The sequence below is a fragment of the Sceloporus undulatus genome, chromosome 1 (genome assembly GCF_019175285.1).
Source record: "Sceloporus undulatus isolate JIND9_A2432 ecotype Alabama chromosome 1, SceUnd_v1.1, whole genome shotgun sequence".
Lineage (NCBI taxonomy): Eukaryota > Metazoa > Chordata > Lepidosauria > Squamata > Phrynosomatidae > Sceloporus > Sceloporus undulatus.
The window spans coordinates 215,184,044-215,197,729 of NC_056522.1; the positions used below are offsets into that span (position 1 = coordinate 215,184,044).

The 13,686-nt window shown below is 44.2% G+C and overlaps 1 protein-coding gene across 1 annotated transcript in view; it reads right to left on the reverse strand.

Annotated features, from left to right (window-relative positions):
- Nucleotides 1–11,456, reverse strand: part of SLC4A10 (solute carrier family 4 member 10) — a 221,870-nt gene extending 210,414 nt beyond the window's left edge. The window contains 1 exon segment of the mRNA XM_042475963.1: nucleotides 11,156–11,456. Within this exon segment, the coding sequence (XP_042331897.1) occupies nucleotides 11,156–11,203 (48 nt within the window). The 5' untranslated portion in view covers nucleotides 11,204–11,456.
- Between the last annotated feature and the right edge of the window lie 2,230 nt (nucleotides 11,457–13,686).

The window sequence follows — 13,686 nt, forward strand, 5'->3', positions numbered from 1 at the left end:
CCGTCGGATCGGGGCCTCAGCTTCCAGAATGGCAGCCTCCGAGGCCCTAATCCGCCTCTTTCCATGCCATGGGGAAGCGGCAAAAGGCCGCTTCCCCACGCCCAGGAAAGGGGTGTCCTTGGGGCTTCATGCCCCAAGGACACTCGATGGCAGCGGGGAAGAGGAGAAAGGGGCCACTCGGCCCCTTTCTCCCTTGCGTCACTGGCACAGCCATCTAAAGGCTGCACCAACGACGCAAATTGCTCTAGGCACCCTCGTGCGGCACGACGACGTCACATCCGCACTGCCTCATTTAGAGGCGGCGCATTCGTGACATCGTAATGGCGGCCCCTATATGTATAGGGCGCCGCCATTTTGTATGTCCTGGGGACGTACTAGGATTAGGTGCGTGCGTAAGGCACTCACTTTGCCTAACCCTAGTACATCCCCAGGACGTACTTTACGTCCGTCTATAATGGGCCATTGTTAGTTTTTAAAAGTCTGCATAAAGACTTTTGAAGTCTACATAATCATTACTCCTGAATATTCCTTAGCTATCCTGGTCAATTTCTGCCTATTCAATGCTACTAAGCTTTGCCAAAAATAAAGAAATAAGATGGAACAGTTTTTTAAATGCGTACAATACACAGCTGCCATGTGAAGAAGGATTGTCTAAAGAAAGGGTAGGACACTTTTTAACATATAGTATTTCAACTGAACACAGAGTAAGACAGTGTTATTTTTTATTTTTTTTAAAAAGGGAAGGGTCAGTATAGTATGAGATAGTGATGATGGTGATGATAAGAAAGAGCAGGACAATTTTGTGGCCCTGAAATGATTTTTTCATTCCTCTTCAACAACTGCAGTTCTCATGTTAAGAAGAATGTCCACTTCACGTCCACCCATCCATATCTCAAATAGGACTAGTGGAGACTGCACCATTTATGCAGGAGTAGATATACTTTGGATGCAAATATGAAAAAGTACCCAATTGTCCCTACCCTCTTTTATCTGGTTTTCTATTTTCTATACTTCTAGCAACTAGTTTATATGGCATCTCAATATATTTTTACTTGTAATCTTCCCATCTGAAGCAGCGTTATAAAAGCTTCAGTGTGGGGCCATAATATGATATGACTTAATGCAGTGTGCTAAAATCACACTAGGAGAGGAAGAGAAAGTCATCTTAGATTGATGATGTCCCATGACAAACAGTCATGAGTAATTCCTCCATCTAAAATCAATCTATGCTCTAGAAGCAGAATTGTCTCCTTCTTTCTCAAGGAGGAAGATGAATATCTTGGGAAAGGGTATGGAGAGGCCATAACTAATCTCATGAGGACTCCAGCAGACATTATATGAGCCTTACTTCTCCAAGTTCTGAGGAGCAGTTCAGAATAGATGGAAGACTATTTCAGTAAGTTGATGTAAGAAGAACAGAGAACATCAGGAGCTGTAACAGTTCTATCATGAAATGTGTTGTGTGTTCACCAGAGATGAATAATCCCACTACTTAACATCAGTATGATACAATAAGATAAATTATCTCTGTTCACGGGTACAGGAAAGTGCTAGAATATTCACTTTATTATATACTTATCTCACCAGCCACTAAAACCAAAGCACAATGAAGCATGAACTCACCTCTCTTCTCCCAACACCGTCATCGGCTGACGATTAGAAGTTTCCACATCTGTTTTGCACTTATTGAAGCTTGTTGTTTTTTGCAAACTAGGACAACCAATGATTAGTTTTATGTACAGTTTTCCAAACAAGCCACTTCCTGGCTTTTTCAGGTTAAACCAACAGGTACAATTAATGGCACTTTCAGGTTTAGCACAGATCACATTTTGCTGAAAATTGATGCTTCTGTGTACTGTATGTACCATGTAATATGCAAGAACTAGACCAGATCTTTAAGTGTAAAGATATAAGACTGAACACTAATGTTAGGATCATCCAAGCCATAGTATTTCTCATCACCTTGTAAGGATGCCAGAGCTGGACAATGAAGAAAGCTGATAAAAAGGAAATCAGCTCATTCAAGATGTGGTACTGGAGAAGAATTCTGGTGATACCATGGACATTCAAAAAGACAAATAAACGGGTCCTTGAATAGGTCAAGCTTGAACTCTCCCTAGAAGCCAAAATGACTAAGCTGAGGCTGTCAAACTTTGGCCACATCATGAGAAGGCATGGCTCATTAGAAAAGGCAATAATGCTTGGAAAAGTAGGGGGCAGTAGAAAGAGAGGAAGACCACATGCCAGATGGATACTCAATGAAGAAGGCCATGGTACTGAGCTTGCAGCACCTGAGGAGAGATTGAGGTCTTGGAGACATCTCATTCATGGCGTTGCCATGAGTCAAAGTCAACTCAAAGGCAGTTAACAACAACAATGTACCCCACATGACAACATCAGGAGGAGGGGAGAATCAGATTTGTTCAAGTAGTGTTAAATTATGGCTTAACAAAATATCTAGAATTTTGCTTGGACAACAAGCCAGCATTAAAAAAGTTGCTCAAGCAGTTGCCCTTTCTCAGAGGTTGTGTATGCAAAGTCTTTAGTGCAGCCAATCATTCTGCAAACACATCTACTAACTAGCATGTTAAAATTGACATGTGCATCAGCTGAGCTAAACTAAACTAAGCTGGTCCTCCTTTCACAATCAGTTATGCCACGGTGCAATCTAGAATAAGGATGCTGGCATATTGTTATGCTACATTAAAAATTATGCTACATTATAAGGTCTTGGCCATTGTTTGAAGCAAGACAGTGAAACTGGAGAAACAATGTAGTAGAACTAATAGAAATGAGAGCAAACATGGTGTGTTGAGTGTTGAACTAGCACCATAGGAACTCGGAGTTCAAATGCCCGCTCAGCCATAGAAACTCACTGAATAACCTTCAGTTACATTTTCTCAATCTTGGAGGAAGGTACAGTAGTGTGAAATCTGTTCTGAATAAATGTTACCAAGAAAACCCTAGAATAGAGTTTAGATGTTGGGCTGGGACTCAGCAAATCAAAGTTCAAATCCATACTCAGCCAAGGAAACTCACTAAATGACCATGGGAAAGTCACATTCTCTCACCCTTAAAGGAAAACAATGAAAATCTTCTCTGAATAAATCCTGCCAAGAAAATCCTATGATAAGGTCATTGTAAGTCAGAGTTGACTTGAAGGCACATAACAATACAGAAAAGCTTTAAAATAAGCTATTATTGCCATTCAGAGCATTCCATCAATACGGATACATTTTGAATGCATATGCTCCCATCATGTATTTGAGAGGAGAAAATAATGGCTCCAGAAAATGAGTCCATGCACAGTCAAAATGATCAAGGCACATAATGAGAAATCTCTACTTTCATTACCTATACACATAATATTCATATAATGGCTGGCATCCTGTTAGTAAAACATGCAGGCATAACTGAAAGTTACACCTGTGTGTGTGTGTGTGTGTGTGTTTTGGGGGTGTATTGGTTGTGGTGAACAGAGGAGATCAGCCCTGCCATCTGACTCACTCCCAGAGCCTTCTGCCTGTTTCTGGCTGAGCATACATGACACATCCATCCAATGGCCAGAGGAAGATAGGGGCAGACAAAAAGCAGGCAGATGGGCAGCTGGCTCCATTTCTGCAACCACCCACAGGAATGCCTCTTGGAGTTCCTTCAGAACTCAGTGAAGTTCTGGACCTCCTGGGGTCCTCCCAAGGTCCAGAAGGACCTTTTATTTTATTTTTTTGCTGCCAGCTGGCTGTCCTTTATTCCTCCCGACCATTGAATGGTCACAAGGAGCGTGCCCAGTCAGAAAACAGGTACGTTGTCCTTGAAGGGTGAGGGGATGAGACATACACATGTCGCAAAGTACTACTGTGGCACTACCTTAGCCATTATGTATATTTTATATTTAGTTTATAATAGTCATCTCATTTTATTACTCATGCATGTGACACAATTATAGTGTGTGCTACTTACCTAATCTTTATTGGGTGGCTAACAGCATATTTTGCAAAATGAAGAATGACATGCCATGTGCTTCTTTGTCTTACCAATGTTCAGGTTAACGGGAAACTAGCAGAGCATCTAAAAGGCTGCATAATCCAATAAAGGCTGCAATCTCTTCCTACATTCCATCATGATACTGTGAGGAACTTGGGACTTTGTGACTACAACATTAAGTCACTATTTATCTCTGTTGTCTACCCCTTCGTATGATCAACACCCAGAATGACTAATCCTAATAAAAGGTAGTGTTCAACTATAGGTTTTGGAATGGTTCGAGAATTGCTCTTGTGGTCCAACATGGTGTTTGTTTGTTTTCTGCCCTCAAGTCTACCAGAGGCTCATCCTTCTCTGTAAAATTTAATTTGAATAACCTGGAACAAGGGACTACAACTCATATGTCTGTGCAAGGACTGCTAAGAAGCAAATAATCTGAATACAGTATAAGCACTATACAACATTGGAAACCTAATTTTCGGTATAAACTGCAGGCAATTAAAATCACATTCATTTGGAAGAGTTGCCATGGAGCTGTTGGTTCACAGGAAATGTCCACAAATGCTCACAAGTCATTAACTGTAATATAGTTTACCTCTGCTCAGAGATACATTCTACAGTTGACAACTTTGAAAGGACATATTCTGACTTGGACACATATTGAAGGGCAGATATTGTAACACTTTTGTTCTCTACTGGTTATCTCCCAAGAGGGTAGTCACAAAAAGAAAGGGTATGTTGACCCCTTCTCCACTGTGCAACACCAAGAGAGGCTTTCCTGGCACCCTACACTTACTTCTTGGCTCTTGTTGTGGCAAGGAAGAGCAACCTACAGAGCCCATTACCTGAGTCATCTTCACGGAAATGGGAGAAAGTGCCTTTCAGAGCCCCTGGCTTGGAATAGTTTGGTTCACACTGGGGTACAGGACAGTGCCTCATGGAACTCTTTGCCTGAGTCTTCTTGGTTGACAGTGAGGCAGTCACCTGATATTTCTTGGCCTACAATGTGCTGGTGAAGAGTAGTCCACAAACCCCTTTGCGCAAGTTTGCGAACGAAAGAAACTTCCTTGGGAACTGCGAGTGTCTTCCAAGTCAGACAAAATGCTTGAATAGCCAAACAAGGCTTTCAGTGACTCTTCTTTAGAATGGAAACACCATCCTAAAAACAGCACTTCTCAAAATTCAAAAGTGTATGCGAATGGCTGGGATGCTAGTGATCCTCTGTTTTAAGGTAATGCTGGAAGATGTGTGGCTCCTAGATATTACTGGGCTGCAACTTTCACCAGTCCTAACCAGATGGCCAATGACCAGGGGATGAAGGGAAGTATGGTTCAACACCTTCTGAAAACCCACATGTTCTTTCACCATGCCTCAATGAAACAGAAACTCTAAATTCAGAAAAAATTTTCAAGGATTTCCCCACTCCTCCCAAAAAAACTTTGGCTTAAGAAGGCAGTTTAGGTACTTGCAGATTCACTCACAATGGATATTATCATACGGGGAAAAGGAGGGGAGTGAAGTGGATCACTCCCATCCTTATCCTGTCCTTATCGCATCACACGTATCCTGTCCTTCTCCCATCAGTGAAGTGGAATGGCCCCGTCACTTTGTATTAGTGGGAGTTTCCGTCAATACGAAGTGAGAGGATCATTCCACTTCACTGACAGGGGAAGGACGGGATAAGCACAACATCATTTGATAAACTTTGTGTGATCGCACGATAAGGATGGCATAAGGATGGGAGAAGGACAGAATAAATGTGACGTCTGATAATCTTCATGCGATCATGCAATAAGGATGGTAGTGATTTGCTTCACTCCCCTCTTTTTCCCCACATGATAATCTCCGAAACAAAAAAGAATGAGAATGCTAAGGGACCCACAACCTTAACTTTGTACCACTTAAACAGTAAACACATTGTATACCATCACATACTGTTAGACCTCCATTTGCTCATACTCTCCCATGGTCATTCAATCCTAATCTTCTTCACTACCTAATTGTGCAATCCTTGTAAATTCTAACATTTTGATTCATTTAGGCTTTTAAAAGAGCCAAGAACAAGGAACTTGTCAAGTGCATGACTTATTTGACTTCTACCTCTTCTTGCTAATATTCATCTGCCCCAAAACCAAAGGGACATGTGGATGCTTGGCACACAAACGGTAGATCAATGAACCCAACCATAGAACCTGTGTAGAACATGTTAATCTTTGCAACACATAAGCATGAAAGGCGGTGACCTTAATTGACAACTTCCATATTTTTGGTGCATGGTTTAATTTATAAATGCTATAACTCTGCCATTAATATGGAGATTTTTATTTTGTTTAATTTTTTAAGGAGAGAATTAAAAATAATTTTAAAGAACAAATTCAATGAATTATGTAAACCCTCTTGGAGGAAACAGGATAAAAATTCACTGAAACTCTAGTATATAAGTATTTAAAATTTTAAAGTTTCAAAAATACTTCACACACATTCTCTCTCTCAGTAACCCTTGAGCAATAATAAAATAATAGGTAGGTACTTGTGTTTAGTTTCCTTCATTATCTCTGCCTTTATCTTACTTGTTTATCCAATGGTTCAAGAAGTTTACTAGGGGCACAATGTAATCTATTGTTATCATTCCTCTGCGACCGCAAGGAAGGAATGGGGAGATAAAGCCAAGATGGTGTGGCTTTCAACAACGGTTGAGTGCAATCATCTCTTATCATCAAAAGGTATAAAATCCACATAGTACACAAAAGATCAATGGGATCACTTGAGGAAGACAGTGAATAAAACTACAGGCTACAACTGAAGTCACAATATGACTTACAAAATCAAATACTGTATGTGTGAAACATACAGGTAGGAAAAAAGAAGAAAAGATAAACTGACTAATATGCATTCTCTATCTGTTATCTCCCTCATCATATACACATACGGTATGCAACAGACCCACACTTTACATAACTCTGGAGATCAAGATTCGAATTCTGTCTCAGCCATGGAAACCGGGATGCTTTGACTGAGAGTTCCTGCATGGCAGGGGTTGGACTGGATGGCCCTTGTGGTCTCTTCCAACTCTATTATTCTATGTTTCTATACACAATAGCACAAATATGCACAAGTAGCCTTTCTCAGCTTGAGAGCCAGTGTGGTGTACTGATTCAAGTGCTGGACTATGACTGGAAATCTGGGTTCGGTTCCCCACAAAGTCATGGAAACCCACTGGATGACCTTGGGCAATTCACACACTCTCAGCCTCAGAAAACCCCATGATAGAATTACCATAAGTTGGAAATGACTTGAAGGCACACAGCAACAAGCCTTTCTCTCACACACACACCTTTACATGCAAGGAAGCATAGTGTGGGTGCACTCATAAAATACTCATGTTCTCACATATAGTCACTCCTTTCTTCTTCTACCATTTCTACCACTCGTTGGTTTCTACAACCTTACACTTTCAATTTGGCATCAATGTTGTTGTTGTTTTCCCCTTTGGGGAAGAGAGTCCATAGGGGAAATGTCAGGTTTCCAATGTGCTGAATAACCCACCATACAGGTTATTATAAGACCTAAAAATCTTGCATTTCTATGAATGCAGAGCTTTTTTTCACCAAACTGTATCAGCCAGTCCAACCCTTACAATATTCTCACATTTTTGAGAAATTCTAGACAAAATTTCCCTAAGTTGGTGCCCTCCAGAAATCCGTAGACTACAACACCCCTCAACCCCAGCCAGTATAACCAGTGAACAGAGATGACAAGAGTTGTGGAGTCCAGAACAACATGACAAGACCCTGTATTGGGAACGGTGAAGATCTTTAAACTGCAATTTGGACCTCTATTATATATATAGGCCTGTTACAGACTGTCAAAATAAAGCTGCTTCGGGACTCTTTGGAGGTATCCTATTTAAATGATGCATGCATCCTAAGAATCCGGAAGCTGCACCAAAGCTGCACTCCAGTGCTTAGGAATGGAGTGTGGCTTTGGCGCGACCTCCGGACTCTTAGGACCCATGCATCATTTAAATAGCATACCTCCAAAGAGACCCAAAGCAGCATTATTTTGGCCGTCTGTAACAGGCCATAGTGAGATATATAGTGAGCTTATAACCCTCACTGACATATTGTATAAAAGAGGATGGGATCTTGATTTTACAGTGAAAAGCATTTTGTTAGAAAGGAAGAACTCTGAGGAAGCCCTTTTGATTTCTCAGCATACAGATGCTGTTGTGCTTGTATAATGCAGGGCAAACATCAGTTCACGGTGCTACAAAAGTTCAGAGCGCAAACACTTTATCCTCTAGACGTCCTTATTAAGGGGAAAGGGGCACAACACTTCCATTTTCATTTGGACTGCATCTCTGTGAATTAGAAATACTCCAGGGTAGTGTGGGTGCACTCATAAGCATTTCTCCCAGAGAATAAAAGTCAACATAGCCTCTGTCTCAAAGGCAAGGAGAGAAGAGGTTTTCAAAGGAAAGAAAGGAGGGAAAGACTAACAGGCAACCTTTACATGCAAGGAAGCATATGTGTTTGAGTGAGAACCTCCAACAGGGAGCTCATCTCCTTGTGTTTGTGTGGGTAGGAGAGAAAATCCCCACAGCCAGAGAGCTGGGTAGTTTAGGGCTGTGTGTCTGTGGGAAAGGGGGGAAATCCTTCACTAGAGAGTTTGTATGTGACAAAAAGAAGCCTAACCTGTGGCTTCACAGGCCCATCTGTACCTGAGTGAGAACGACTCCAGAAAACCCTAGTCTTCAATTTGTACGTGTGTGAGAGAGAACATGGCATTTAGTGGTTGACTACAACTCTGGAGACCAGGGTTTGAGTTCCAGCTCCACCATGAAACCCACTGGGAGACCTAGGGCAAGTCACACTCTCTCAGCCTCGGTGAAAGGCAATGGCAAACCTCCTCTGAACCAATCTTGCCAAGGAAACCCCATGACAGGGTAGGCTTAGGGTCACCATAAGTTGGAAATGAGTTGAAAGCACACAACACACACATACACACATACATGAGTAAACACCAGCACAATGTAAACAGCCAACGTGGAGTAGTTTGATTCCTAGACTCTGATTCTGGAGACCAGGGTTCGAATCCCCATTCAGCCAAGAAAACCCACTTAGGCAAGTGACAGTCTCTCAGCCTCACAGGACAGCAATGGCGAACCCTCTGAGAATCCCAGGATCAGTTCTCCTTAGGGTGGCCATAAGTGAGGAAGGCCTTGAAGGTGCACAACAAGGTGAGGGGAGGGGGGGAATGATAGCAACCAGTCCGCACTGCCTTGCAGGTGGGAGAAAACAAGCCCCCCACACAAACCAAAAGACCTGTTTGTGTGTGTGTGTGTGTGAGAGAGAGAGAGAGAGAGAACCCCAACAGACCACCATAAGGGCTTCTCTGCAGAGGGTGACACCAGTGCTGCTCAAACACTATGACATTTGCCTATACAGTATCTCCTTAAAGTGCTTTAAGAGATGGTGGGAGTGAGGTGAAGCTCAATTGGTGAAGAAAGGAGCCCCATCCTCAGAATTTTGTCAATGTCAAATTTAAAAAAAAAATTAAAAATTTAAAAATTGTCTCCAAGAGTAAAAAGTTGGTTTGTAAGGATCTGTATTTTAGCTTGTTTTTGTTTGAATTTGTTATTGTTTTTTGCCTTTTTTGGTAAGAAATAAAATTTATTTTTTTAAAAATTTAAATTGATTTTTAAAAAATTTCTGTAAAATTTTTCTTTAATTTTCCACTACTTATATGTAAATACATGTAGGTTGTGCACATGATATTGTAACTTGAAGGTCTAATTTTTAATTTTGCTAGTTATGTCACAACTATTAGCATGACATTTGATGGTAATAGGGGAATTATGAGTTGTGACTGACCTTAGTGCAAAAAACCATGGCAAAGGATTCTGTATGGGGTGAAATGGGAGGAGGTCAATGGGGGGTGGGGTGACACCAGCCCTGGGGATGCCGCTGCACCAAGACATGACCCCCAGCAGCCTGTCTCTCCCAAGAAGGCAGAGAGATCCCTGAGAGACCCCTGGCCTGGCCTGCCCACGGGAGAACCTTGGTGTGCCAGAGGGAGACCACCCCCAGCTGCACAGAGATGCCACAAATGAGCCTAAAGGGGAGGCTTTATTACATGGGAGGAATTTCTCTTAATTTTGAAAGAAAAGAAAGTGGGGCCAGAACTCATTTACGTGAATTTGCTAGTTCAGTGAATTTATGTGACTGTGAATTGCACTGGAACTGGCTTCCCATTGCCTGAAAATAGCATGCCATTGCCCGAATTTATGGTAATCTATTGCACTTGTTGCGTGTGGTAGTCTATCACGCAATAACGCTAAAGGCCATGTTGCGTTTGCATTGCCATTGCATGATGCTTCCATTTCCCTTGTCTGATAAGGTCCGGGGGGGAGCTGCTGCAGCCCAGCCTCCTTCCCAAGCGACTGCCTGCCTTGCCCGCCCTTCGCCTCTTTGTCTGCAGAGAGGCGCGACCCCCGCCTCCCCTCCCCTCCCTCCTCCTCTTAGACCTCCCGCCTTTTTCCCCCACAGGACAAGAGAACATACACACACACCGCCCCCAGCCCCCCTCCCTCCTCTCTGGGGCCGAGGAACAAGACCAGGAGAGAAACGCTGGGCGCCTCGCGACGCCAAAACCACCGGCTTCTTCTGCTTCTTCTGCATCCCCCCCCCACACACACACACACAGAGGGGAAAGCCATGGTGTTTCCGCCCTGGGGGAATAATAATAATAACAATAGCAACAATCGTTTATTTGCGCGGAAAGGAGCACGACAGGCATCCCCCCACACAGACACAGAGAGAGAGAGAGAGAGAGAGAGAGAGACGTGTCCAGGTGCCCAGAGGGGTTCCTCCTCCTCCTCCTCCTCCTCTGCCAGCACCTGTCCCCCATTTCCGCCTTCTCTTTCCAGGAGGGAGCCCCCCCAAAACGCTCCTCCATTTTACGCCTGCCTTGACATTTGCTCAGGGCGCCTTTGGAGCTTTGGCTCTGGGCAGGTCCTCCCTTTTCCTTCTTCTTTCCTGGAAGGTCCTCCATTTTGAGGGGAGGGGGATGCTTGGTCTCCCCCCCAACACACACACACACACACACACACACACACAACAGAGGCAGAGAGAGAGAGAGAGACCCGTCTGGCTTGGTTGTGCGTCCTTACCGTGGGCAGCAGAGGCTCCATTTGCGCGCCTTGGTCCTTCATCTCCATCTTCGGCGCCTTCTTGTTGGGGAGGCTGCCTCTCGCTTTCTCCGCAGTGGCGGCGGCGGCGTCGTCCCCCGACCAAGCAGCCTCTGTCTTGCTCCGCTTAGTATTCGCCTCAGGTAGCTCTGAGGAGGAAGGAGGAGGAGGAGGAGGAGGAGGAGGAAAAGGCAGCCTCACCGGCCAAGTCACATGCCTTCCCGCCTCACAGTCCCTCCTCGCAGGGCTCCTCTCATCCCACCTCCAGCAGGGACTCCCTTGGACACCTCCAAGAGGAGAGGACCCCAGGTTCAGGACCAGGAAAGGGAGAGAGAGAGAGGCCTCCTGCCTGGACCTTGGGCAAGTGACACTCTCTCAGCCTCAGAGGTGGCCCTTGTCTCCTCCTGCCTGGCCCACCTCCGGGATGCTGGTGGCGCAGGAGCAGGAGGAGGAGCTTCCCTCTACTACCATTTTGTAGCACCTTGGAGACTAAAAGAAGTTGGGAGCATGAGCTTCCCTAGGCTCCTGAGGAAGGAGGCTCAAGTCCACCAAAGACCATGCTCCCAACTTCTTTCTGCTCAAGGATGCATCTGAAGGAGGAGACTCAAGTCTACCAAAGACCATGCTCCCAACTTCTCTCTTTCAATTAGTCACAAATGTGCATCTGAGGAAGGAGGCTCACACCTACTTGGGGAGTTTTGTTGTCTCCTTGGGGCAGAGATCCATGATATGACAGAGAAGCTGACAAGACTTGCTAAGCCTACTGACCATTACCCTTTCCTTTTGTTCCATCTGGGAACCAATGATACTGCAAGGCAGAGCCTACCATTCCTGGGTAGGAAGCTGAAAGAGGTGGATGCACAGGTTGCCAACTCTTCTCTTCCCCCAGTTGACTGGCCAAAGCCAAAGGGTGCTCAACAATGGTTGCTTTTCATCCTGGAGAGAAGTGACCAGTGGGGTCCCACAGGGCTCTGTCCTGGGCCCAGTGCTATTCAACATCTTTATCAGTGACTTGGATGGCAGAATTGGGAGCATGTTTATCAAATTTGCAGATGACACCAAATTAGGAGGAATAGCTAATACTCCAGAGGACAGGATCAAACTTCAGAATGATCTTAATTAGAAAGCTGGGCCAACGCTAACAAAATGAAATTCAACATGGAGAAATGTAAGGTACTGCACTTAGGGAGGAAAAATGAAATGCACAGATATAGGATGGAGGACATCTGGCTGAACGAGACTACATGTGAGAGGGATCTTGCAGTCCAAGTAGACCACAAGTTGTAATTTTAGGCTGCATCAATAATAGTATAGTGTCTAGATCAAGAGAAGTATTCTGTATTCTGCTCTGGTCAGGCCCCACCTGGAATACTGTGTCCAGTTCTGGGCACCACAATTCAAAAAGGACATTGAGAAACTGCAGCATGTCCAAAGGAGGGTGACAAAAATGGTGAAGGGTCTGGAAACCATGTCCTATGAGGAACAACTTAGGGAGCTGGGGATGTTTAGCCTGGAGAAGAGAAGGTTAAGAGCTGATATGATAGCCCTGTTTAAATATTTGAAGGGATGTCATACTGAGGAGGGAGCAAGCTTGTTTTCTGCTGCTCCAGAGAATAGGACCCGGAACAATGGATGCAAGCTCCAGGAAAAGAGATTCCACCTCAACATTAGGAGGAACTTCCTGACAGTAAGGGCTGTTAGACAGTGGAACACACTCCCTCGGAGTGTAGTGGAGTCTCCTTCCTTAGAGGTCTTCAAACAGAGGCTGGATGGCCATCTGTCGGGTATGTTTGAGAGTTCCTGCATGGCAGGAGGTTGGATTGGATGGCCATTGTGGTCTTTTCCAACTCTATGATTTTAGAATTCTACCAAAGCTCATGCGCCTGACTTCTTTCTTTCAGTTAATCTCAAGTATGCATTTGAGGAAGGAGGCTCAAGTCTAGGAAAGCTTATACTACCAACTTCTTATATCTAAGAGACACTATTTTACTATGCCATTGTATTGAATGGGACTTCAGCATCCATGGATTTTGATATCCACAAGAGGTCCTGGAACCAAACCCCAGGAGATAGCAAGGGTTCACTGTATAATAACTTCCAAAATCTACCAAACAGGCGTACCTTTATTGGTCTACCAAAATGCCCAAATATATATGTTTGCAGCTTTTGAAGCTTCACTGGCTTCTTCATCAGGCAAAGGTATTAAAAATCATTGTAGTTGCTGTTGTTGATGCTAGCCTTCAAGTCTTGGTCAGGGACGTAGCTAGGATTTTAGGAAGGGGGGGTCCAGACTAAGTGCTACCATTATAACGGGGCTTGGGTGCAGCGGCGCAGCAGCACGCACCATTCATTTTTCTAATGGAAGGGGGGGTCCGGACCCCAAGAACCCCCCCCCCCGGCTACGTCCCTGTCTTGGTGAACCTAAGGCAAGCCTGTCATAGGGTTTTCTTGGCAAGATATTTAGGAGGGAATTTGCCATTGCCATCATCTGAGGCTGAGAGCATGGATCTTGC